The following is a 27,246-nucleotide window of genomic DNA, read 5'->3' as shown; positions in this document are numbered from 1 at the left end:
AAATAAAACGCAGAAATAGAACGAGGAGTACCAAGATTGGTAATCAATTATAAACCATTAAATGCAGCATTAAAATGGATCAGGTATCCAATTCCAAATAAAAAAGATCTTTTAAAGAAATTGTATAATGCTAATGTTTTCAGTAAATTTGATATGAAATCAGGATATTGGCAGATACAAATTGCCCCTAAAGATAGATATAAAACAGCATTTACAGCTCCTTTTGGTCAATACGAATGGAATGTAATGCCATTTGGATTAAAAAATGCTGCTTCAGAATTCCAAAGAATAATGAATGACATATTTAATCCATATTCAAAATTTTGTATAGTATATATTTAATCAAACTATTGAAAACCATTTTAAACATCTAAAAACTTTTTGGATGATTATAGAGAAAAATGGTTTAGCACTTAGTAAAACTAAAATGGATTTATTTAAAACTAAAATTAGATTTTTAGGCCATTATATTGAACAGGGAATAATCCAACCTATAGAAAGAACTATGGTGTTTGGAGATAAATTTCCTGATGAAATTACTAATAAAACACAACTTCAGAGATTTCTTGGTTGTTTAAATTATGTTATTGATTTTTATCCTAATTTAAATTGTATGATAAAACCTTTACATGATAGACTTAGGAAGAATGCTGGTCCTTGGACTGGACAGCATACACAATTGGTCAAAAAGATTAAATCATTAGTAAAAGAAATTCCTTATTTGTATATTCCTAATCCAACTGCATTTAAAATTGTAGAAACGGATGCCTCCAATATAGGATATGGTGGTATCTTAAAACAAAAAATCGATGGTAAAGAACGTATCATTCAATATACGTCTGGACATTGGAACCAGACACAAATAAATTATTCTACTATTAAAAAAGAAATTTTAAGTATAGTGATATGTATAAATAAGTTTCAATCTGATTTGTTAAATCAAAAGTTTTTACTTCGTATTGATTGTAAATCTGCAAAAGATGTTTTGCAAAAAGATGTTCAAAATCTTGCCTCTAAACAAATTTTTGCTAGATGGCAAGCACTATTAAGTATTTTTGAATTTGATATTGAGTATATTAAAGGTACTTCTAATAATATCCCAGACTTTCTAACTCGCGAATTCTTACAGAACAATGGGAAGGAAGAAAGATAAGGGAAAAGCACTTAGTAAACAAGAGTCAGATTCACCCAGTAAAGCTCTTTCTGAGCATTCTGAAGACCTCACTAAAACCCTTAGTAAACAAACCCCTTCAAAAGACCTTAAAAAATGGATTGAGGAATTAACTCAATCTCCAGAAGTGGTAAAGGCGTTGCAAGCTATGGCATCTTCTTCTACAGAAGATACAAGTATGGCTTCTAAAACTAAAGCGATCGTATCCGCTCATGGTACGGCTAGTCTGTCTCAAACGGTAGACAGTAAAGACTCATCAAATCCGTTGATGGCTGTGGATTTGCCAAAAATCCAGTATTCTAGTACTAGTAGTATACATAAATGGTTTGGAAAAAATGTTTATGATTTTGAAATTGAAATCGAGGATGGATATAACCATATTAATCCTTGGCAAACTATAAAGCAGTATTATCCTGAGGATTGGTATTTTGTTCCCACTGATCCCTCAAAACCTCAGGAATATTATCATAATATTTTAATTGATACTGGTTCAGTAAAAATAAAACATACTTTTGATACTAAAAATAAATCTGTTATTTCATATTCTTCTATTCAGATAAAACGCGTCATTCATCCCAAAGACTGGCTCGTATCTTCTTTATATACTCCAGTAAGATTTAAAGTTTTGCATAAACACAGTACTACATATAATTATTTTGATTACAAAGAAGCTTGGGAAAAGGTTTTTTGTCTTCAAAATCCAACTCATACCCATTCGTGGTTAATATACTTTGATCAACATATACGTACTGATTTAAAAATTCCTAATTGGTTTAAAAAGTGGTGGCAGTCAAGGGGAATCTCTGAGGAAATTATCACCCTTGAGATCCTTTCTTTATATCACTATTTTAAAACCCATTATAAACCCAATCCTGGAGAAGTCCATATCCCATCCTTAATGTATTATTGTATGACCTTCTTCACCCCTTGGGTATATCAATGGTATTTCGATTATCAGTATGTCCCAGGAACTCAGATTCCTATGATAGTAAAAAGACATAAAATTAAATGGTGGGGATCTTTCAAGAATTCCACTACTGAATTAAAAATCCGTCAATGGATTCATAGTAAATTAGCCAGTCCTTCTAAACCAGCCTTAACCTATGCCAGTACATTAGCTATTCCGGACCATCCCACATTTGGTATCCAGAAAGCCCAATGTCAAGCCAGGTTAGCCGCAGCTAAAACCCCTGAGGAATATAAACTGATCTGTCAAGAAATGTTTCACCAACTTTCTACCAGTTCAGATCCTCAAGAAAAACCATCATCCAGTAAATCCTCCTCTAAAACCAGTCATAAGGGCAAGAGTAAAGTCATTTCATCCTCATCTTCAACTATCTCGATCTCTTCTCTTGAAGATAGTGATGATGAATTGTCAACAATAAAAATTAAAAGTAAAGCTGATAAAAAAGAAAAAGCTAAAGCAAGAAAAGAAAAGCTAAAGAAAAAAGAAAAAAGAAAAGAGAAAATAAAAAGAAAGGAAAAGAAAAAGAAGGACACATCATCGTCCTCATCTTGTTCTGACTCCATATAACACAGGCACAGGGAACCTTATTCCTTGATCTCATTATTTGTTAAATAGTAAAGGCCAAGTTATTATTTCAACAGTAGGAGCCAAGTCACTATTTTCAACAGTAAAGGCCAAGCTACTGTATCAACAGTAAAAGTCAACAGTAAAGATTCAATGGCAGACAAAGTACTGTTCATCAACAGTAAAAGTCAACAGTAAATATTCGATGGCAGACAAAGTACTGTTCATCAACAGTAAAAGGCAAACAGTGAAGATTCTTAAATTTTCTTTATAGAGGGAGCCTTACCCCTTGTGAAGGCATAAGCTTAGTTTAGTTTTCTATCTCTCTTAAGAATCTCCTCTCCCTCTCCGTTCTTTGTAAGCGTTCAGAGTCTAAGAAAGTTTATTTGTAAAACTCTTTGTAAGTTTTAAATATTGTATTTTATATTTAAATATTGTATTTCTATTTTGTAAATAAATAAAAGTTTGTGTGTTTTAAATTGCTACAATCTAAAGCCCGTGTTGACGGCACCATTCTCTTCTCCCTCCACACTCTGACTTAATTCTGGGGATCCCAGGTTAAGGTTGCAGGAACCCAAAACCTTTAAAATAATATTGTGATTTGTGTGTTGTAAATAAGTATGCTCTGTGGATGCAGCTTAGTCTGATTTTCCACATCAGAAATATTGTTTTGATTATTGCTTGTTGTAAATTCATTATATAAAACTTTTCATCATAGCATTTACTTCAGAATCAACATACTGGTAAAATTTTCCATGATCCTTATTGTGTGTGTGTAAACGGTCCTTTTCCTTTTGTTGTTGTGTGTGTGTAAACGGTCCTTTTCCTTTTGTTGGTATCAGAGCCAATCCCTTTTATATTACTAAGCAACTATAAAATAAAAGATTCATTTGGAAGTATCATAGATAGTTTTGGGTATGCCTACTGAACCCGTTTGATAGCCGTGTGTTGAAAGGCTGAGTGAGGGTATAACCAGGCAGTGGCCACAACTTGTTGATATTCTAAAATAGATCCTTTATTATGTAGATCTGCTAGTAGTATTAAATCGGATGATTCTGAATCTTCAGAAATAAAAAAAGGGTCATAAATAGAAATGAATTAATTTTACAAGATTTTAGTAAAGCTATTGATGAATGGGAAATACCTAAAGTAGATAAAGAACAGATCTATAAAGTTTCTAAATTTAATTTATGGAAAACTGATTATGTAATCAAAACAGAAGAAAGAGATTTTCAATTAAGTAAACCATTTGAAAGGATTACTCTCCTCTCTTCTAAAACTTTGCAACAACATAAAAGTAAAAGATATAAATATATTCATATAGGATTAATTCAAGTAGGTATAAAACCTCTAACTAGAGAAGGATTAAACACTAGTATTTTAGCAGTGGTAAGAGATGCTAGATTTTTAAATTTTCAAGATTCTTTGCTAGGATCTGTTGAAACTAGTTTAAGTGAAGGACCCATATCCTTTGAAGTATATCCAGACATGACTACCTCCCTAAATGATGTAAATATTCTAGACAGTATGGTCTTAGAAATTAAAACTCATAATTATAAAATGAAACAAGGATCAATTCCTATAGCATTGATATATAAAATTCATTATAAAGCAATGAATTCAGCTTTTGGTACTAAATATAAGCTACAACCTAAAGTAGGAGAAACAAGATTCCTACAAACAGATTTAACTAAAACCAATACAGTAATTCCTAAAATCATTCAATGGAAAGACATAACTCTACCCGAAGAATGGATCTTAGAAGGAATAGTACCCCCTCCTATTCCAGAAAAGGTAAAACCAAATATAAATTTACAAAAAATTGAGCAGTATGAGGATGGTAAAGTTACACTAAAATTTAATAGAAGCCAAAGCTCTAGATATACAGGGTCATCATCTTCTGTAATCACAGATGACAATGAAAAACCCTCTTCAAATATACCTTCAGTTATTTATGCAAAATATAAAGACACTGAACCTAAACCTATAATTCAAACATTGGTCAAACCTAGGTATTCTTCTTCTGATATTCCTAGCCAATCTCTTAAAATGAAAGGTGTTGATTATAGCTCTTCCATTCCTCAGGCAGTCTATAATCCACTAGACCTATGTTAATCAGCAGTCAAATTTAGTAAATTCATCACCTGAATCACCAACAGCTTCAGCTATAACTGAAAATATAAATAAAATAAATAGAGAATTAAATGTGCTCAGTAAAGAAGACATTGAAAAAGGTCTATTAAAAGAAATAACAAAAACTAAAAACTTGATGAAATTAAATAAGATCTTAAAAACTCATAATTTTGAAGATTTAAAACACGAATACTTAAATTATAAACTAAACACTCAAACTGAAATTAAATTCTTTGATTGGTTTGCACTAATTAAAGAAAATAATTCTACTAAAAGTTTAAAGCCAATAATTGTAAGAGATAAAAGACCAGAATGGATAGTAAATGATAGAACTATACAGAGTGATTTTCCACCTAAAACAATTAGTAAATTAAAATATCAAGACAATGAAATTACTTGTGCTCCATATAAAATTGCTAGAGAAAATGATACGGATAAAAAACTAATAGAACAAAATAATTTTAGTAATGCAAGTTTAATTTGTTTAAATACTCAATTAAAACGCATAGAAAACTTATTAGGAGAAAAACCAATTATAAATGCTAATGAAAAAGGTAAAGAAAAAATCAAATCTCACATTTTTAAACCTTATCAACTTACTAAATCTAGCCAAAATGAATTTTTAGGCACATTAAAAGCACAACTAAGTAAATTAGAATTAAATTCAGATACTACTCAACAAGTAGCCCCTGAAACACCTCAAACATCCAGAAATATAAATATAATCGAAGAACATTCTAATTCTGATTCAGGTTCACCAATGTCAAACTATGAATCAGAAGATATTAAACAATTTGAACTAAACCCTATATCACATAAAGACATAGTAAATATCTCACATAGATAATTAGTAAATAGAGCACCAGATTTAGGATTAATTGATAAACCTAATTCTATATCTCAATTTAAATATAATGCTACTACAATTTATGAATGGAATATAGATGGACTTTCTGAATATAACATATTAAGTATATTACAACAAATGACAATGGCAGCTAATGCTTATAAAACTCAGTCAATTATATCTGATAGGGCTATAGCAGAAATCATTATAGCAGGATTTACAGGTCAACTTAAAGGTTGGTGGGATTTTCACCTCACTGATAAAGAGCATTTAGAAATCTTAAATTCAATCCAAGTAAATGATGAAGGAGATCCAATATATGATGAAAATGGTGAGCCAGTTCAGGATGCAGTGTCAACCTTAATTCTCACTATTTCATTACATTTTATAGGAGATCCATCACACTTAAAAGATAAAAATGCAGAATTATTAAGTAATTTAAAATGTAAAAAATTAAGTGATTTTCAATATTATAAAACTACCTTTCTTACACGATTAATGTTAGGAGAAGATTCCAACCAAGCCTTTTGGAAAGAGAAGTTCTTAGCAGGACTACCTTTTTTCTTGGGTGAAAAGGTTAGGAATTATATAAAGCAACAATTTGGTAATCCAATACCTTATAGTAAATTAACATACGGACAGTTAATTAGTATAATTCAAAAAGAAGGATTACAGATATGTCATGATTTAAAACTTCAAAGAACTTTAAAATATGAGATGCATAAAACTAAACAAGAATTAGGATCATTTTGTAAACAGTTTGATTATGGCATGACATCTACTCAGCGATGTACAGGTCATTGTCCTAAACCATCTAAACCTAAAAAACATTATAAGAATAAATATTATAAAAAACAATACAAGTCTAAACCTAGTCAAGATAAATTTTATCAAAGAGAAAAATCTAAACCTCATAGGAAGTATAAAAAGAAGCAACCCTCTAAGTTTCCAACTAAAACTTCTTATAAAGATTTAACTTGTTATAATTGTGGTAAAAAAGGACATACATCAAAATTCTGTCGATTTAATAAAAAATTAAATGAATTAAATCTTGAAGAAGAAGTATTAAATAAAATTCATGAACTATATCTCGATTCAGACACCTCAGAATCTGAGATATTAGAAAGTGAAAATCAAGTTGATGAACTAGGAACCACAACAACTAGTTCTTCAGAAAAGTCTATAAATATGCTTACTAAAGATCAAAGTACACTCTTAGAAGTAGTAAACAACATAACTGATAATGAAACTAAAGCCCAGCTTCTTAAAAAATTAATAAAAAGTTTTGAAGAAGAGAAAGCAGTAAAAGAGATAACTCCTAAACTTCGGTCTAATACTTATGATTTAACTACTATATTAAATAAAAATAAAAATAAGAAAATTGAAACGGAAATCTCCAATAAAGAATTACAAAAGGAAATTAAAACTTTAAGGCATGAAGTAAATGAATTAAAAGCACAATCTCAACAGAATACTAAGAAAATAAAACTGTTAGAATCTCAACTCATATCTAGTTCTTCTTCTGAAGAACCAGATGATGACATAAAAGATGAAATAAACCAATTAGAAGAAGATGAAATAGTACATAGTAATTTTCTGTTTTTACTTCAAGAAATTACTTCAAGAAAATATTTAGTAAAAATAAACATTAAAGTAGCAAATGATTTCATAATAGATGCAATAGCACTGTTTGGTACAGGCGCAGATTTAAATTGTATAAAATCAGAAATAGTATCTAAAAGATATTGGTTAGATACTAAAGAAAAACTAAGCACAGCAAATAAAACTAAGTTAGAAATAGTAGGTAAAGTAGAAGCATTAATTGTAAATACAGACTTAGAAATAAAAACAATATTTCTACTATCTCCCCAAATAAATTATATGGTAATTTTAGGAACACCTTTTATAAATCTAATAACACCTTATTCTGTAAAAAAAGACTGTATTAAATTTAAGACAAGAAATAAAAAAGTTAGACTAGAGTTTACAGAGAAACCTAAAAAGAAAAACTTAAATCTCTTAAAAGCTCATTCTATTAGAACTTTAGAAATAAATTCTTTGATAAAATCTAAAGAAGAAGATTTAAAAGACTTAAAGAATAATATGTGTTTAAAAAGAATTAAAGAACAATTAGACACAGACTTCATCCAAAGTAAAATAAAAAACTTAAAAACATATATGGAAGAAAAACTCTGTGCTGATCATCCAAATGCTTTTTGGAATCGTAAACAACATATAGTTGACTTACCATATGAAAATAACTTTGATGAAAGAAATATTAAAACTAAAGCTAGACCAATTCAGATGAATCCTGAATTGATCAAACATTGTAAAAATGAAATTAAAGATTTAGAAAACAAAAAATTAATTAGTAAATCAAGAAGCCCATGGTCATGTGCGGCTTTCTATGTAAATAAAAACGCAGAAATAGAACGAGGAGTACCAAGATTGGTAATCAATTATAAACCATTAAATGCAGCATTAAAATGGATCAGGTATCCAATTCCAAATAAAAAAGATCTTTTAAAGAAATTGTATAATGCTAATGTTTTCAGTAAATTTGATATGAAGTCAGGATATTGGCAGATACAAATTGTCCCTAAGGATAGATATAAAATAGCATTTACAGTTTCTTTTGGTCAATACGAATGGAATGTAATTCCATTTGGATTAAAAAATGCTCCTTCAGAATTCCAAAGAATAATGAATGACATATTTAATCCATATTCAAAATTTTGTACAGTATATATTGATGATGTATTAATATTTAGTCAAACTATTGAAAACCATTTTAAACATCTAAAAACTTTTTGTATGATTATAGAGAAAAATGGTTTAGCACTTAGTAAAACTAAAATGGATCTATTTAAAACTAAAATTCGATTTTTAGGACATTATATTGAATAGGGAATAAGCCAACCTATAGAAAGAACTATGGTGTTTGGAGATAAATTTTCTGATGAAATTACTAATAAAACACAACTTCAGAGATTTCTTGGTTGTTTAAATTATGTTATTGATTTTTATCCTAACTTAAATTGTATGATAAAACCTTTACATGATAGACTTAGAAACAATGCTGGTCCCTGGACCAATGAGCATACACAATTGGTAAAACAAATTAAATCATTAGTTAAAGAAATTCCTTATTTGTATATTCCTAATCCAACTGCATTTAAAATTGTAGAAACGGATGCCTCCAATATAGGATATGGTGGTACCTTAAAACAAAAAATCGATGGTAAAGAACGTATCATTCAATATACGTCTGGACATTGGAACCAGACACAAATAAATTATTCTACTATTAAAAAAGAAATTTTAAGTATAGTGATATGTATAAATAAGTTTCAATCTGATTTGTTAAATCAAAAGTTTTTACTTCGTATTGATTGTAAATCTGCAAAAGATGTTTTGCAAAAAGATGTTAAAAACCTTGCCTCTAAACAAATTTTTGCAAGGTGGCAAGCATTATTAAGTATTTTTGAATTTGATATTGAGTATATTAAAGGTACTTCTAATAATATCCCAGACTTTCTAACTCGCGAATTCTTACAGAACACTGGGAAGGAAGATAGATAAGGGAAAAGCACTTAGTAAACAAGAGTCAGATTCACCCAGTAAAGCTCTTTCTGAGCATTCTGAAGACCTCACTAAAACCCTTAGTAAACAAACCCCTTCAAAAGACCTTAAAAAATGGATTGAGGAATTAACTCAATCTCCAGAAGTGGTAAAGGCGTTGCAAGCTATGGCATCTTCTTCCACAGAAGATACAGGTATGGCTTCTAAAACTAAAGCGATCGTATCGGCTCATGGTACGGCTAGTCTGTCTCAAACGGTAGACAGTAAAGACTCATCAAATCCGTTGATGGCTGTGGATTTGCCAAAAATCCAGTATTCTAGTACTAGTAGTATACATAAATGGTTTGGAAAAAATGTTTATGATTTTGAAATTGAAATCGAGGATGGATATAACCATATTAATCCTTGGCAAACTATAAAGCAGTATTATCCTGAGGATTGGTATTTTGTTCCCACTGATCCCTCAAAACCTCAGGAATATTATCATAATATTTTAATTGATACTGGTTCAGTAAAAATAAAGCATACTTTTGATACTAAAAATAAATCTGTCATTTCATATTCTTCTATTCAGATAAAACGCGTCATTCATCCCAAAGATTGGCCCGTATCTTCTTTATATACTCCAGTAAGATTTAAAGTTTTGCATAAACACAATACTACATATAATTATTTTGATTACAAAGAAGCTTGGGAAAAGGTTTTTTGTCTTCAAAATCCAACTCATACCCATTCGTGGTTAATATATTTTGATCAACATATACGTACTGATTTAAAAATTCCTAATTGGTTTAAAAAGTGGTGGCAGTCAAGGGGAATCTCTGAGGAAATTATCACCCCTGAGATCCTTTCTTTATATCACTATTTTAAAACCCATTATAAACCTAATCCTGGAGAAGTCCATATCCCATCCTTAATGTATTATTGTATGACCTTCTTCACCCCTTGGGTATATCAATGGTATTTCGATTATCAGTATGTCCCAGGAACTCAGATTCCTATGATAGTAAAAAGACATAAAATTAAATGGTGGGGATCTTTCAAGAATTCCACTACTGAATTAAAAATCCGTCAATGGATTCATAGCAAATTAGCCAGTCCTTCTAAACCAGCCTTAACCTATGCCAGTACATTAGCTATTCTGGACCATCCCACATTTGGTATCCAGAAAGCCCAATGTCAAGCCAGGTTAGCCGCAGCTAAAACCCCTGAGGAATATAAACTGATCTGTCAAGAAATGTTTCACCAACTTTCTATCAGTTCAGATCCTCAAGAAAAACCATCATCCAGTAAATCCTCCTCTAAAACCAGTCATAAGGGCAAGAGTAAAGTCATTTCATCCTCATCTTCAGCTATCTCGATCTCTTCTCTTGAAGATAGTGATGATGAACTGTCAACAATAAAAATCAAAAGTAAAGCTGATAAAAAAGAAAAAGCTAAAGCAAGAAAAGAAAAGCTAAAGAAAAAAGAAAAAAGAAAAGAGAAAATAAAAAGAAAGGAAAAGAAAAAGAAGGACACATCATCGTCCTCATCTTGTTCTGACTCCATATAAAACAGGCACAGGGAACCTTATTCCTTGACTTCATTATTTGTCAAACAGTAAAGGCCAAGTGACTATTTCAACAGTAGAAGCCAAATCACTATTGTTCAACAGTAAAGGCCAAGCTACTGTATCAACAGTAAAAGTCAACAGTAAAGATTCAATGGCAGACAAAGCACTGTTCACCTACAGTAAAAGTCAACAGTAAAGATTCGATGGCAGACAAAGTACTGTTCATCAACAGTAAAAGGCAAACAGTGAAGATTCTTAAATTTTCTTTATAAAGGGAGCCTTACCCCTTGTGAAGGCATAAGCTCTAATTCTAGACAATTGTAAACCATCTCTCTTATCTCCCTCTCAGTTCTCAGTTCTCTGTAAGCATTCAGTTGAAGAAAGTTTAAATTTTAAAACTTTTGTAAGTATTAAATATTGCATTTTTGTATTTCTATTTTGTAAATAAATAAAAGTTTATGTTTTAAATTTAAAAAAAAAAAAAAAAGCTTAGTCTGATCTTGAAATCACTAGGTGGTCTCCCACACTTCGCACGGCTATATAAAAAATGTTTTTTTATTTGAAGTGTAAGATATATGTTTTGAGTAAAATTTCAAGAAATCAAAATGTGGAGAATGATATTGCAACTTTTAAGAGAGGTGTGAGTTTTAAAAAAGAAAAATTTAAGAAGGTAATTCTAACATTAGTTTATTGTACAGTTCACAACACATATTGAGAATTTTTTTTAGCTAATACTTACCTATTATCATGTGTAGCTTAAGTTTCCTTAAATTATAAACAAATGCTGAAATTTTCCATTAAAAATAGAAAAAAGTATATGCTATTGTATGTATGAGTATGACTTGTCATATTTCAATGTCATAGCCATTAAAGCTTAAACATGTACTAATTGAATTGTAGGAATTTCTTTGCTTAAGTTGATAATGAATTCATAGTACATCTGGAATCAATTAAGTTTAATATTTTTTAGGCCAAATATATAAATATAGCCTTGTACTTTGTAGACAAAATCTTGTGGCATTTCAAACTTTATTAGTGACCTATTATGTCTCTGAAATTACAAATTTTGCTAATATTGTATCTCTCTTTGTACTAACATAATAATTTTTTTTGTGTGTTTTTGGTATTTATGTGTAAGATCTTCATTTAATGTGTGGGTAGTATAATATTTGGAACAATAAATTTCATATTTTTAACTATTTAATAAGTGTTCAATTGATCTAATTTTAGAAGTTTGATTATTAAATAGAATAATTTTTGCAAGTTGAAATATTTAATTGATACAATTTTACAAATTGAAGTGTTCAATAGATCGAAGTAAAAGTTGAGGATACCACAAGATTTTTTACAAAAAATAAATAGATGAATATATGCATTGGGTCATTTTTTTTTCTTTATTAAAAGTAGTCTCCAAAATCATATTTCTTTAACAATATTGGGAAAGAAAACAAATATTCTGAGTTATTTAGATATACTTTAAAACCTCTTCTTCTTTTTCAGGCACATTTTGAAAAGCTTAAAACTAATAACGTTTATAACGTTTATACCAAATGTTTATAACGTTTGTAATAAATGGAAGAATATCAAAATATAATATTAATATTATTAAGGAAGAATTATAAAAAGTAATTAACATTTATTAGAAAATCATTTAATTTTGTTTTGAATTCCACTCTCCATTAAGGTAGCATTCAAATTTCGAACATTGATTTTCCTTAAAATCATTAACATTTGTTGATTCAGTTTTAATTCCTATCAAAGCTCAATTATATAAGACAACTAATTTAGTATTATGAATATTATTAAGGCAGAATTATAAAAGGTAATTAATATTTAATAGAAGATTTATTTTATATTTTTAATTTTTAGTCGATTGATGTTTATGCATACTGTAATCGTCACTACCAAAAATTTAAAAAAAATAAAATAAACTTTATTAAATGTTATTAGGTGTACTGTGCTTACATGCATAAACGCCGAGTGAGAAAATAAAACTCTTGACCTTAATTACTTTAATTTTTTTTTCACTTTTAAAATAAAATGATAATATATCTATCCATATATTTTAATTTATTTATTATCGATGATGATTACTAGTAATTCAATCTTTAGTTTTGTTCTTAAATTAGTTGCAGTTCTAAATACAGAGATCTCTTTAAATATTCGAGAAGGAGAGCTTCATTCCTTTCACGGACCTATGATATAACTTCAAATTAAGAAATATGAAAAGATATGGAATGATTAAGAAATACTCACTTATTATTTTATCTTATTATGCAAATAGCATCATTTCAAGAAATTTGACAAAATGTATTCATCTAGCATTGAATCTTAAAGAGGTAATGACAAGTCATTTGACCAACTAAGATTTACATTATTATTATTATTATAGTATCAAAATTTAACTTTACTGAATGGCAAAAGAAAAAAAAGAAATGCAAAAAATGAGCATTGTTTGTGGGCAAGATGCCAAATTAAGGCAGAATTATAAAAGGCAATTAATGAGAGTATGGCAAGTCATAAATATTTTTTGACTCAATTTTAATTCCTATTGAAGCTCAATTATATAAAGTAACTAACATTTGCTTCCATTTAAAGAAGTTAATGGAAAGTCCTGAAAAGCACACTTTGCCGAGAGAGTCAAAAATCTTTACGCTCTATGGTCCAAGGGAAATTACACATCCCGATTATACCAACAAAAAAAGGTAATATTCAAATTTTTGAAATTTGATTTTCTTTACAAATGCTTAATGTATATTAACTCAATTTTAACTCCTTTCAAAGCAATTTTAGTTCTTATTGTTTTTAATGAAAGCTGAAATTTTGACAAAATAATAAAATTTTTAATGATTGATGTATACTAACTTTTGAAACTTACCAATTAATGAACTTTTGAAATAGAATAATGAATAAAAGTTTGAAATTTATTATCATGATGATTACAATTTGAAACTGATTTTCTTTAGTGAGGCATATAATTCAGTTACCACCAAAGTAGTGTTTCTTAATAATGCAATAAAAGCTAAATAGGATATTTTGTCACCAATTTTTAGAAAGAAATGTTTGTAATTGCATAATTTTGAAAAAATTGAAATATTATAATAATGAATGAACGTTTTTAATTTAATAATGTATGATCTAAATCTATAATAGATCTCAATCAAATGGAACAATAATTAAAAGTTGAAAACTACATGGTCACTTTCATACCTTAGCCATGTTTATATGAAAAAAGAAAAGAATAAATAATGGTAGCATTCTAATCACTTTATTTAGAATTCCTTCCTACTTGTTTGATACATTTAGCTTGGAATACTTTATCATGGTTACCATCGGAAATAGACATTTTGATGAACACGGAATTAATAAATCAAATCAAATTAGTGCAAATTTATGGTCATTGTATCATTATCTAATTCATATCTACTATGTTCTAAACTTGCACATATCACCAACAAAAACTAATAGCAATAGATAAGGTCACTAATGAATATAAGAATCCACCAAGCAAGGAGACAAATTCAAGCTAGTTATGAATTTCACAATGTACACCAAAGAATTTTGTCACCATTGAATTCTCATACCGGCAGACATGTTGGTCATAACTGGGAAGCAGCCTAATAAGCATCTTTAGATAGGAAACCAAAACTTCAGAAACAATGTAATTTCAAAATTCTTGTTTAAACGAGGAAGTGCAATGCAAGCTAAAACACAAGCATTTGACCAATTGCTAGTTATGCAAGATTGTAATATATTCATGCCCTCTATAAACTTTAAATTTAATAAAACATAAATTAACCAAGTGGGCAGCTAACAATGACTACTAATTTCTTCACTGTCTAGATCATAAATTTGTCATCTTGAGTAAGGTAAAAGAAACTTTCAATCTTCCCAGGAGAAGACAGTTCTCTAAGGGCATCATTTCCACAAATAGCTAACATGTAATCATTAGTATCCACTTGTAACAGCTCCCTCAAATGTCTAATGCAGCAAAGCAGGAAAAAAGAGGGATAAAAGGGACAAAAATAACATCAGATGACCTCTATAACACAATGAAGACAATGAAATAGAAAGAATAAAAAAAATCCAATCTATACCAGCAAGTCTAGCACACTAGATGAAACTCAACTATATCACCTCAAAACTTGAACCCATGCAAAAATATAGGAAAAATTGAATATGCAAAAATAAATATAACATAAGATACACATAAAAATCATGGGACGATAATCCTTCCATGAAACTCTACTGATTAATGTGGAGGAGTTATGTTTGACCTTCGGATGGAAACCCCGTCTAAAACTTCTACTTAGATCAAAATCAATGGGCTTCAGGTCCCTCACAATCTAGGCATGCTTTCCAACCAATATTGAATATGGAAACACCACACAAATCAAAATGGAGTAAACGCATATTAAAATAAAATCAATGAGACAATGCAAATTTCCACTTACAGAAATGAACCAGAAACCCATATCATAAAAGCTAATTGAAAAAAAAAAAAAATTTACCGGATGTTCAATTGCAGATTAAGCATCAAATCATAATTCTTATGCCTTTTAGAAATTATCTCTCCAGGATTTTTCACCTCTCCGCCATTAAAACAAAATGGTCCTCTCCTAAACTGCCTAAACTCATCCCAATCCAACCCCTCCCTATAAATCAGAGAAGCATCTATAAGAGATGACAACAAAACGGCAAGAAGGGTCAGGGAGATCGCGCTATTGTGTGTAGGAGAAGAGTAAATGACATTTAATACATGGTTTAATAGAAGAAGTGGGACGGGAGAAACAAATATTATCACTTAAGAAGAGAAAAGGTTAAGGCACTTGGGAAGGTTGAGGAGATATTCTTAGGTGGACTCTGTTTACCATGTCAGCATATAGACTTACCCAATGAAATTCAACCACATCAGCATTTTACTTTTTTAAAAACTAATTTCTTATTAATTCTTTCATGTTTTCCATTTTATTAGAGATAAGAAAGGTAATTGTGTTGATTTAGGAGTTAGTGATGTGTACAGAAAAAATAAAAAAAGCAAAATGCTGATGTAGCTGTATTTCATTGGGTGGGGTCTATAGCTAACGTAATAGACTGAGTCTATTTAAAAATTTCTCAAGACTGAGCACATTTTCACGAGAATTTCTTCCAATTAAGATAAAAGTACATGCTCAAATATTGTAAATTCTCTCACTTCAAATGAAGCGCCATGTTAGTATATTGAAAAAAGGAACTAATGATCCTTTTTTATATACATATAACTAGTCGTGAGCCCGTGATGCACAGGTTGTGAAATATTGCTTTTGACAAAAAAAAATTAAAAAGGATTTTAGGTGTTTTTTCTTTTTTGTCATTTAAATAATCCCCTTAGGTAATTTGATTGGATGGTGAATGGTGGAATCTAATTTGTGTATATTTAAATTTACTAAATATTTTTTATTTTAGATTTGATTGACATATAACTTGAATTTTAGAATTTTAAATACAATAAAATTTATAATATTTTTAATGCATTGTAATTTATAAAACATGGGTTCTATATTTAAAATCTTATAAATTAAATTAAGAATTATAACAAACATTGATTGGAAGAAAAGAAATTAAAATAAAAGCAAATATAAAACATAAAGTTGTAAATGATGATTCTAAACAACAAAACCTTTATATTGAAAAGGAAAATCTATAGAAATTCCTTGATTGTAGATTGCCTTTTCAATTCCTCACTATTGGTTTTGATGTCATTAATATAATCACTCAAGATTTTATTTACTATCACAATTTAATAACAATTATTTAACATAATATGTCTGCAAAATCATTAAAAAGGATTAATTAAATTAAAAATGTAAAAAAATAATACCAAGTCATCACTTTAAATATCTAATTTTATGCCATGTCAGTTTCCATATCTCTATTTTTATATACTAATCTTCTTTATAACGTACATTGCTTGTTGACTATGCTCGTTATATGTTTATTCTTTATACATAGTTAATTTCTTATTTATATAACATTAAAGTATAAATTCTTATTTAGATTGAGTGATTAAATTATATTACACTTATATGTACAATAAATATTTTTTTGATTATGTATTAACATACTGATTCATAGATTCATACAGTTTTTATTATACGTTAGTTGCTTTCATTTTATTTTTTTAGGAAAAACTAAATTGATTTATAAAAATCATCATATAGTTTCTATTATACATTTTATAATTAATTTACATGTTTTGTTATTGTAATCTCTTGTAAATAAATAACTATATGTTAACGATAGAATAAGAAAGCAATCTAATAAATTAAATTAAATATTTATAAATAATAATAAATTTTTATTTTTATTTTTTTAGCCTATCAAAATCATGAAAACATTTTAAAAAATTATTGTTATTATATTCTTTAATAGCAATTGGATTTGAATTATATAAGATATCAATATAACTAATTAAATTCGAGATGTTTAAAAATAATAATTTTTTACCTTATTTTTTGGCTAACCAAATTAGAGTGCAAATTGTAATTAAAGAAATTTAATGATACCCTTTTTAAATCAATCTGAATCATATAGATATATTTATTTAAAATAAATTTAAAAAATATAAAAATTTTTAAATGTCTCATTTAGATATATTATTTAAAATAATAATGTTGAAGCTAAATTATAAATTATAATGATAATAAATTATTAAAATTATTAAATTATTATTAATAATTTATATAATAATAAAATATAATATAATATAATTAGACAAATAAGATAATAATAGTAAAAATTAAAAATTTTAAAATACTTAATTATATATATTTATGTCTTTATTAGAAAAAGTAAACAAAGCATCCAATCAATTTATAAAAATATTATATATATTTTTAGATCAAAATTTTTTAATTAGTTAAAACTAAGGTTATTTTAAGATATCTTAAATTTCAAAAGGACAATATCGGCAATCCCATTATTCTCTCCATTTTCACTTTTATATATAATATAAATTTATATAGATGTAGATGACTAGATGGAACCTTGCGAGTTACGCGAATAGTTTTATTACTTTATTATTGTACATTTCATTAGTAGTTGCTTTGTTGTACCTACAAAAATAAATATTTGTAAAAAAAAAAAAATTACAACTGAGAAGAAGCAAATAAAAAAATTGTTTTTGCAAATAAGCTAAGAGTCAAAGAACAAAAAAATGTAATAATAATAAAGATATATAAATATAAAAATAGATAATTATTATAAATAAATGGACATAAAATAAAGTTAAGTTTTCCAATATTAAAAAATTTAAATATAAATATGGATAATGATAGTTATAAATTTAAAAGTTTAAAAGTTTAAATTTGAAAAAAAAATCTTAAATGATATAATAAAAAAAGAAATAAAATTGAAAATTGAAAATTGAAATATAGTTATAAATAATTTTGTAAATAATATTAATTTTAAAATATAATTATTAGATATAATTTTTTAATATTTAGATAATAAAATTAAAATTTAAATGTTAAGAATATCCTTTTATATATATGGTAAGGTATTTAAATTTATTTTTTAATTTATCATGTCTTATAAATTCTTTTTGTTATTTTAAATGTATTTAGTAAATTAATATTTTTTCTTTTTTTAAATCAATTATATAAATGTTCTCTTTGCTGTATAACTAATGTGATGTCTCTTTAATCTTCTACCCAGGCAAGCAAAACAGGTAAAAGAAATTACAAAATAATAATAATAATAATAATAATAATAAATCAATAAACAAATAAATAAATACTGACATTTCATTTATAAATATAAAACTACATGGATGAATTGAAAAATTATTACTAAACATACTCAACATGATATACTAATTGTACAAAGATCAAAAAAAAAAAAAAAATCTATTTTCCTAAAAACTCCTATTTACTATTCATTTTCTTTGCTCATGTTTTTGCCTCTATCTCCACTTCTTCTTGCATGAAAAAGAGAAAAAAAAAAATTAGAGAATTGACATTATCTCAGTTGAAGAAGAAGAGATCAATTAAAGTTGCTATTATCATTTTGCAATTCAAAATATGAAAAAAATAATAATAACAATACATATCAAAATAAAAAAAAAAGAATAAAAGTTAAAAAATTTCTAAAGCATAATCAAAATCCAAAAATTTGAAAACAACATAATTTAAAGAAACAAAAAAACAAAGAAAAAAACTATTCTAAAAAAAAATCAAAACCATTGTGAAAAATATATATGTAGATATACATAAGAAAAATATTTAAAAGTTTTAAATTTTCAAATTCAAAAAATCAAAAGTTTTAAAGTTTTAATTATTCAAAGTTTTAGATTATATATATATATATATATATATATATATATATATGCTTAAAAATTTATAAAAAAAAAAAAAGATAAATGGAAATGTTAAGCTAGGATAATTATAATTGCTGCAAGGATGATTATAATCATAGTTGAAATAATTGTTGTTAAAACTTAATTGTTATTGTTGAGAGATATGTGATGAGCTTAGAATCTCTCTATATAAAGGGGCTAGAGTTGTTACTCTCTTATTATTTTATTTGATTCCTATTTTATTATTGTTTTATTATTGTCATTGGGAGATGTGTGATTATCCTACTAGAGATAATACTCTCTACAATTATTTAATTTTATTTATTGCTTTCATGGATGAATATTACTTATCTTGCTTATAATATTTGTTCATGCATAATTTATACGCCCATGCATAATATTAATTGCTCATGAAAATTGTTTTCATTCAAATCATGTTTTAATTGTGAGCCAATTGATTTATTCTCCTTAAACCGAAAATCTAGTCTTCGAATCCTCTTTGGTTTTCGAGTTTTAGTGCACTTTTCCATTGAATATATATATATTCTTTCAGTCAAATTAAGTAGGCTTTTTCCGTGTAGTTCTAGTCCAAATTAGCGTTTCAATTTCCTTAATTGGAATGGTGCTCAGGCAAGATCTCACAATTAGCATATTAACGTCATATACCCAAATTACTAAGACACAAAAACAAACTATACTATGTCAACAAAGGGCGTAATTAGATTATATATATATCACTTGAGTACGAATTTCACTATTCCAAACCATTTTTTCCCATTTCTATTTTGCCTTCAACTTCTTATCACATTTCTATCGATACACATAGGATTTCAAACTGTCCAATACCACTAATCAATCAAAAGGCATTACTCCTCCTAATTATACAGTAAAAGATAAACCACAAACAATCTCTACTAAAATTCCAAAGATGAATCCCATACATATAAGAATTTAAGTGCCTAAGATATTCATATATAAATTGAAATTACAGAAAATAAAATAATTTGCAGGCTCTCTTGTCTGTTTCCATTGACATCATCTTAATCCCAAAAGTTAGGTTGAACTAAATAGAAACAGCCATGCACAATTGTCTGTGGAACGGTCAGATGTTTCCTCCCTATATCTACAAACTCCCAATGGGTGGAGAATAATTTTATGTTTTTTTTTTTTTTTTTACGGTGTAGACTAGAGAGAGATAATATAGCCTATATATATGAGACTATTAGGGTCACCCATCATTAATCCTAATAAATATATAATCCTAACCCTAATAAATATATAATCCTAACCCAAGTGAGGATTTAACCACATTTAACCCTAACACATTTAACTGGCTCATCAATACTTTAATGATCACTCTTTAATAATGGGCTTTGAATTAGACCTTTTGGATTATAAGGCTTAACCTAAATATTTTATACAACCAAATAAAACACAATCAATAAGCCCAAATAAATAAATTTCTAACAATACAAACTTTTACAGAATCAAAATTAGGACTATCTGAATTCAATCTTCATGTAGAGTGTACTCTAGCATCTACTATCCCTCTATTGACATCCCAATCACACGCAATGATATTTGAGCGAAGAAGATGATTATCTACTGGTACTTCAATTTCACCATTGCATGTGACCGTCTTACCTTCATCTTGTTGAATCTTAGCAACACTAAAACTCGTAGATTCTTGATGACATCTAAAACTGTTTGATTCACTAAACAAATCGTAAGTTCCAAATCCTCATCCATTGTCTCGTAAGCATTATACATAATTTGGCTGATGCCTGAAATGTGTTAGGAGCATTCTTGCGAAGATTTATATATCTCAAATTTTATTCCCTGAAAAACTACATAAAATTTGGATTTACTTCTGTTGCAATAAGCATTCATTGTTGAAAAGAAAGATAAATATTGAAAATACACAAAGCAATAAAGAGGGCCAACAATTGCTAAGCCAAAAAAGGGAATGGTTTTATATAGTTCAAAGGAATAAAGTAAATCAAATGATGAAAGAGAAATAAAAAAAAAAGAAAAGAAAAGCTTAATATGTGCATTAGTAATCTCATAGTTATCAAATGATGAAAGAGGAGTATTTGAAATTCAAATTTAAAATCTATCTCCCATCTCAAAATCTACTAAGTTAAATAGAGACAAAAGTGACATTTTGTATTATTAAATTTGGATAAAAGTAATATTTTAGGTGCAATGATATTGAATCAATTTGTGACAACAACCATTACCGTAACTTTTAAGTCTGAATCTTAAATTTATTGAAGTTCATATTTTAAGTCTATAAATAAATGCAAAGATGCTATTGAGAAAGGACAAGATTTAAGGAAGTGAAAAATCCTTGTGCTCTTTAACCTACCTTCCTAAAAATCAAGCTTTTGGGATTTTAAAGTAATAAAATCTCTTTGTATTATATTTAGGGATTTAAGGAAGTGAAAAATCCTTGTGCTCTTTAACCTACCTTCCTAAAAATCAAGCTTTTGGGAATCTAAAGTAATAAATCTCTTTGTATTATATTTAGGCATGGTCATTTTTCGATTTTTGGAACTGGAGCTATCAGTTCTGAATCGGTAGGAACCAAAATCAGAAATGGGGATTTGCGGTCGGTTTCGATTTTAAGTTTTGAGGAATTGTGGACCGGATGAAATTGGCAATTTTTGCAATCGGAACCGGTGGTTCCATCGGTTCAAACCGATAGTTTCAACATAATATTTTTTAATTTTTATGAAATTTCCAAATTAACCATCCTAACAGCTATATAATTGCTAGTTTTAAGGGTATTTGTAGAAAGTTGATTTTTTGGATTTACTATAAATATCCATTATTTCATTTATCCTCAAACAAATTTTTATTTCTCTTTATTACCCTCTACTCTCCAATCTTTCTAAGCTCTCCCATTTATAATTATCCAAATTATTGTCAAATAATTTCTCTAAAGTCCAATATCTAATTATTGTCCAAGCCATTTTTTTTTTAAAAGTTCAAGCCCTTTTATAAAATTTTTTTCTTAAAGTTTTTTTTTAAATTATTTTATAAATATTTAAATTTTAAATTTTCAACAAAAACTATTTTCTAATTTTTTATTTTATAATTATCCGATTCACTGGACAATCGATTGGAGAATCGGTTGGAATCGTCAATTTTGAAACCATTAAAGAACCATAACCAGAACTATAACCATTCGATTCTAAACCGAAATCAAAATCGTCAGTTATCGGTTCGATTTCGGTTCCACATTTTTTGAAATCAAAATCGGCGGTTCAGGACCGTAGCCACCCCTAATTATATTCGCATGGAAGAATCTCCTTTTTAATTTTAAACTTGGTTTAATGTTTTTTTTTATAATATGGCATCAATTATTTTTTTTAGAATCTGTAGGTGATTAATGGAAGTTGCTTACTCATTCCAACAATTTATTAGTAAATGGCGTCAAATTTTAAAATGCTATTTTATTGGTGTATTTTATTTAGTAGTTCAATCCCCAAAAAAGAAAAAAAAAAGCATATTCCAAATTTAAACTTCAAACTCGTACGTAAAATTCAACTCACCAATTTTTCAAGAACAAAAAGTCCAATAATTAATAGTTTAATACAGTAAGGGAATTGTAGTAAGTTCAGCCCATTTTGTAATGGACTTGCTCATGCATCAAATTCCACCTAACACGCTTCAAACCATTTATCTTCAGCTTCATTAAGATTTAAGAGGTCCAAAAAAAAAAAAAAAAGGACCATAAAAATGGCAGTTTCAATTAAAACTTTTCACTCCAGTCACGCTTTCTTCCCTCCTCTCCATTTCCCAAAACCTCCAATCTACCTCAAGAAGCCCCTAATTTTCAATTTCAATACTAACCCTTCTCCTAAATTTTCAAAAATGTTACCTTCCCATAGACCTCATGCGATCTCAATGCAGGGAGCTCTATCGGAGGCAATGAACTTGATACAAGCAACGCCACCCACTTGGAAATCCGCTCTCCTCAACAACTTGTTGATATTCATTATGGGGTCTCCTATTCTGGTCACTGGGCTTTCCCTTTCGGGCATTTGCGCTGCGTTTCTTTTGGGTACTCTCACTTGGCGTGCTTTTGGGTCCTCTGGGTTCCTCCTCGTTGCCTCTTATTTCGTTATAGTGAGTTCAAGCCTATATGTATATACATATTGGTGGCTCTTCTATATGTTTCTTATCTTGTTTTTAATGGGTTTTGTGGTTGATTACAATTTTCAATTGTTTTTTGTTTTTCTTGAATTGTTATTTATTTGGCCTTGTTCTATAATTGTTTTTATGTGTTATATTAATAAACTGATTGATTAGTTATTCAAGGGTTTTTTTTTTTTTTAAGAAATTGGGCCATTTTTTTGTTTTTATATTGTTGTACTTTCAGGGCACTGCAGCTACAAAAGTTAAAATGGCGCAAAAGGAAGCACAAGGAGTGGCTGAGAAGAGGAGAGGAAGAAGGGGACCAGGCAGTGTGATTGGTTCTAGTGCTGCTGGTTGTGTGTGCGCTTTTCTTTCAATAAATGGAGTTGGAGGAATGGCATTTTCTCGTCTTTGGAAACTTGGATTTGTTGCCAGTTTCTGTACTAAGTTGAGTGATACCGTTTCGAGTGAGATAGGGAAGGCATATGGCAAAACTACGTAAGTAATGCTTCTGTGTGTGTTTGTGTGTGTTTTTATAGAAATTAACTGCATTTACTTCTTTTATTCATGCATAATTTAATCATTTGAATCTTAAACTTCATTGTCTTTCATTTCAGTGCAGTCTTTTAGTTAGGTATTAGTTCTTCAGCTCGTCCATAGTGAGGATTGATGGATTTAACATAAAAATTTGAACTTGTATAAGTTTTACCTGAAATATTCTCGCTGCTGCTGTATTGTTTCCTCCAAGCTATTTCTCATTATCACCAATGATGTTCTACACTTAAATTTGTTATGGTATATGTATCTAAGCTAGATTATTTCCCTAGGTCAATTACAATTTCAGTTCATAAAAGCATTTGAAATGAGGTTATGTACACCGTAGATCTTTGAGTGTGGAATTGAATTAGGTGAAGTAGTTATGATTTCAACATTTGATTAGCATGCCCCAAATTGATGAAAGTTTTAATGTAGTAGGAGAACATGCATTGTTGAAAGATCTTTGGAGGGATATTGTATATTGCTAACCCATCAACTAATTTTGTTTGGATCTCTGAATTATGTTCAAGGTGACAGATTATCCAGATGTAGTCTTCATAAACTTAGAAACAGACTGGTAATTGATTTTAGCATTTTATTCTACTGACGTTACCATGATATGGAATGCCATAATGGCTGTGATGTGATTCTGCTTTAATGGATCGTCATCAAATTCCTGGTAGTAAGGCATTATCTTGCTTAAGATTGCGCACCAGATGAGAAACAGGGAGTTCAGGACTTGAATAAACAATACAGGCTTCACAGAAGTGGAAGATGTAGAAACTTTCTGTATGACTTTTACTGGACTTTTTAGGGTGATGCAGACACTGTCTTCCTATCAATGGTGTGTGCTTGAGTTGTCTAATAGTAAACACATAGGGTTTATATGGAATTTGTTTTTGGATAACTGGGCATATGCAGATCTATATGCTACTATTGCACTAGGTTATAATGATGGCATCTCTTCTTCTTCTTCTTTGCTTTAATTTTAAGGATATCTGCGAAATAATATCATTGTATTGCTTGGTAAAACTTTCTTGTTTTCCTCCTCTGTTTATAGTTATCTGTTGAGCAGTAACAGCTAACAAGGGTTGTCAAAGGGGTATATGGCATTATATATGTGAATGTTATGGAAACATAGCTATACTATTTTGGAGAACGAAATGAATGATGCAAATCTTTGCAATGATTTAATAAATTTTCATATGAACTATAATCAATTTGGAGCTGTATCTTTCTTGTTCAGAGGGTTTTTTCAAGCATGAGGGTGACGTTCTTTTCACTACTATTTTCTGATTTTCAAAAGCAAGAGATTTGGAAAACATAATGTTCCCAATTACTTGATTCTGTATCCTCCTATGGCACTATGTTTTGGGTGCATGTCTAAGAATGCAATTTTTTGGTTCTGGCATGACCTTACGCAATCTGTATTTTAACATTGGAGAACCCACTTCAGTTTTTGAACTATTTATGAAGAGGAAAGAGATGAGAAGGTTTTGATTTGGGAAATGGAAAAGAAAAAGTAACGGTAAAGAAGAAGAATAATGCACATGTTCCTGTCATAGCAAGTATCTATTATCTTTCATTTTCTTTCTTGTTCTTTTCTTCTTTAATATTCTCTTAATCTAGATTTAGGCTTAAAATTTAAGTGATAAGATGCCTAAACTATTTAATCTAGATGATGAAATTATACAAGTACCAAAACTAAACCTATTTATTTGAGTCTCATTTTATTCACTTGAAGAGAAAGCACAATTTCTATGCCGTCTGATTTGCTGTGGCAACATTTGTGTGAATTGCATATTCTTTATGGCACTTTTAGATTGTTTCTTTTTGGTCTTTGTTTAAATGTATATAATTTTTTACCTGTTTGACAAGATGCATACATGTGTATATCTCTTTTATTTCATTTCGGTTAACCCCTTGCCTATAAGACTGTTGCTGAGTTTATTGTTCTGAATTTTGGGTGGTTTGAGCAGGTATCTTGTTACGACATTTAAGGTAGTTCCAAGGGGAACGGAAGGGGCTGTAAGTGTTGAGGGAACAGTAGCTGGATTGTTGGCATCAATTCTTCTTGCTGTTATTGCAACTTTACTGCGCGAGGTACATTTCACTACCGTCTCATTATCTTTAGTTTTTTTGTTGGTTATGACATTTCTTTTAAGACAAATTATGGTGTTAATGGCCTGTCATGTTTGGATCAACTTTTCTCCATATTTTAAACTATATTTATATTGTAAATATATTATTATGATTTGGATCTATAAATATATTGTGCATTATCCTTAGTGGTAAACTAGAAGACAAGCATCATACTTGGGCAAAAGGAGTTGATATCTCCATATGGTAGGAGCCCTGTGGACACTATGGGGCTGAGATGCCAATAATGTATCTCCCTACCATGAGGTTTCTTATGGGAGGAACAGAAGTGTCGCACACAATACCAGAAAGGCCTAAAATTCGGCCATGCTCAGGATGTTTCCTTCTGTTGTGCCTTCTATTGGATGTGATACTCAGTATTCGAAATTTGTCTGGCTTAGGTTGAGGGAAAGACTATGCACCTCATGATAAGGGTTGCCAAATCCTAGCTCCATGTTAGATCTAGTGGATAAAAAAGATTATATAAACAAAGTAAGAGAAAAAATAATAATAATAGAAGGGCAAAAACATAAGCAAATGGCAATTAGCACCATAAGTTGTCTCATTTTTTAGGTGTATCGCATGCCCTTTTCTGTGCCTTGTAGATTTCTAACGACCGCTGCCATTGCGCTTCCTCATTTAGGCATCTTCCTAGTTTTATGTGCTCCAATTTTTCCCCAATATTGCTAAGTTAATGCTAATGCTTGTCAAGCGACTTCCAGCTTAAGATATGATTTTTTGTAATATGCAAAGATATTAATTTATCTCCTCATATTTTCCCCATTTGTTTTTAGTCTATTATGATGCTTATGGTCAACCCCCTTTGCAGAGTAAAAGTTTTCTTCTTTGCATATTTTCCTTGGACAACTAGATTATTTGCTGTAAGGGAAAACCTAAAGATGTATATCTTCTAGTACATTTAGACTTGTGGAACTTGCAAATAACTTCTCAACTGGATTTTGGTGGTAACTCCTAGGGTCCTTTTGGATGGGTAGTTATTTGAAATGACTGAACATTTGATTTGACTTCATGTTACTTCTTTTAATTTTTCACTTAAAATGCAAAACCCAACTTCATTTCAAATACACACACTGATCCATATGGACCCTTAAGTTATTCCACATCAATTGAATTAGTTATCATTTGGTTTCTATCTTAGGCATCAATTATATATCCAAAAGTCACATTGATCCAAGGGCTGACCTACAAAAGTAGTCTTTAATATGAGCAGATTCAAAGGACTAGCTAGTTGGCAACCATTCTAACAACTTTTTTG

At 29.0% G+C, this 27,246-nt stretch overlaps 3 protein-coding genes across 3 annotated transcripts in view; all 3 read left to right on the top strand.

Annotated features, from left to right (window-relative positions):
• Positions 1 to 1,133: 1,133 nt before the first annotated feature.
• Positions 1,134 to 4,817, top strand: LOC149494738 (uncharacterized). Its single transcript, XM_089724422.1, has 2 exons — positions 1,134 to 2,565; positions 4,435 to 4,817. The coding sequence occupies exons 1-2, from the start codon at positions 1,134 to 1,136 to the stop codon at positions 4,815 to 4,817; spliced, it is 1,815 nt and encodes a 604-aa protein (XP_089580548.1).
• Positions 4,818 to 6,470: 1,653 nt separating this feature from the next.
• LOC149494737 (uncharacterized) lies at positions 6,471 to 10,844 on the top strand. Its single transcript, XM_089724421.1, has 3 exons — positions 6,471 to 6,478; positions 9,241 to 10,676; positions 10,822 to 10,844. The coding sequence occupies exons 1-3, from the start codon at positions 6,471 to 6,473 to the stop codon at positions 10,842 to 10,844; spliced, it is 1,467 nt and encodes a 488-aa protein (XP_089580547.1).
• Positions 10,845 to 22,839: 11,995 nt separating this feature from the next.
• Positions 22,840 to 27,246, top strand: part of LOC105631115 (integral membrane protein (Protein of unknown function DUF92, transmembrane)) — a gene marked incomplete in the record, with an annotated part of 28,646 nt that continues 24,239 nt past the window's right edge. Inside the window, 3 exon segments of the mRNA XM_089724073.1 lie at positions 22,840 to 23,285; positions 23,539 to 23,792; positions 25,811 to 25,934. Of these exon segments, the coding sequence (XP_089580199.1) occupies positions 22,896 to 23,285; positions 23,539 to 23,792; positions 25,811 to 25,934 (768 nt within the window).

This window comes from Jatropha curcas, chromosome 7 (assembly GCF_041381405.1).
Source record: "Jatropha curcas cultivar XTBG-Jc1 chromosome 7, XTBG_Jcur_1.0, whole genome shotgun sequence".
Classification (NCBI taxonomy): domain Eukaryota; kingdom Viridiplantae; phylum Streptophyta; class Magnoliopsida; order Malpighiales; family Euphorbiaceae; genus Jatropha; species Jatropha curcas.
Note: the sequence above shows the minus strand (reverse complement) of the source record. Positions and strands in the feature narration are given on the sequence as shown.

Excerpts from the sequence above, each read along its gene's own strand:
- LOC149494738 (XM_089724422.1), top strand. The coding sequence starts at position 1,134 with ATGGGAAGGAAGAAAGATAAGGGAAAAGCACTTAGTAAACAAGAGTCA. Across the intron at positions 2,566-4,434 it reads GTCAACAATAAAAATTAAAA|ACATAACTCTACCCGAAGAA; the intron begins GTAAAGCTGATA and ends TTCAATGGAAAG.
- LOC149494737 (XM_089724421.1), top strand. Across the intron at positions 10,677-10,821 it reads GTCAACAATAAAAATCAAAA|GCACAGGGAACCTTATTCCT; the intron begins GTAAAGCTGATA and ends CATATAAAACAG.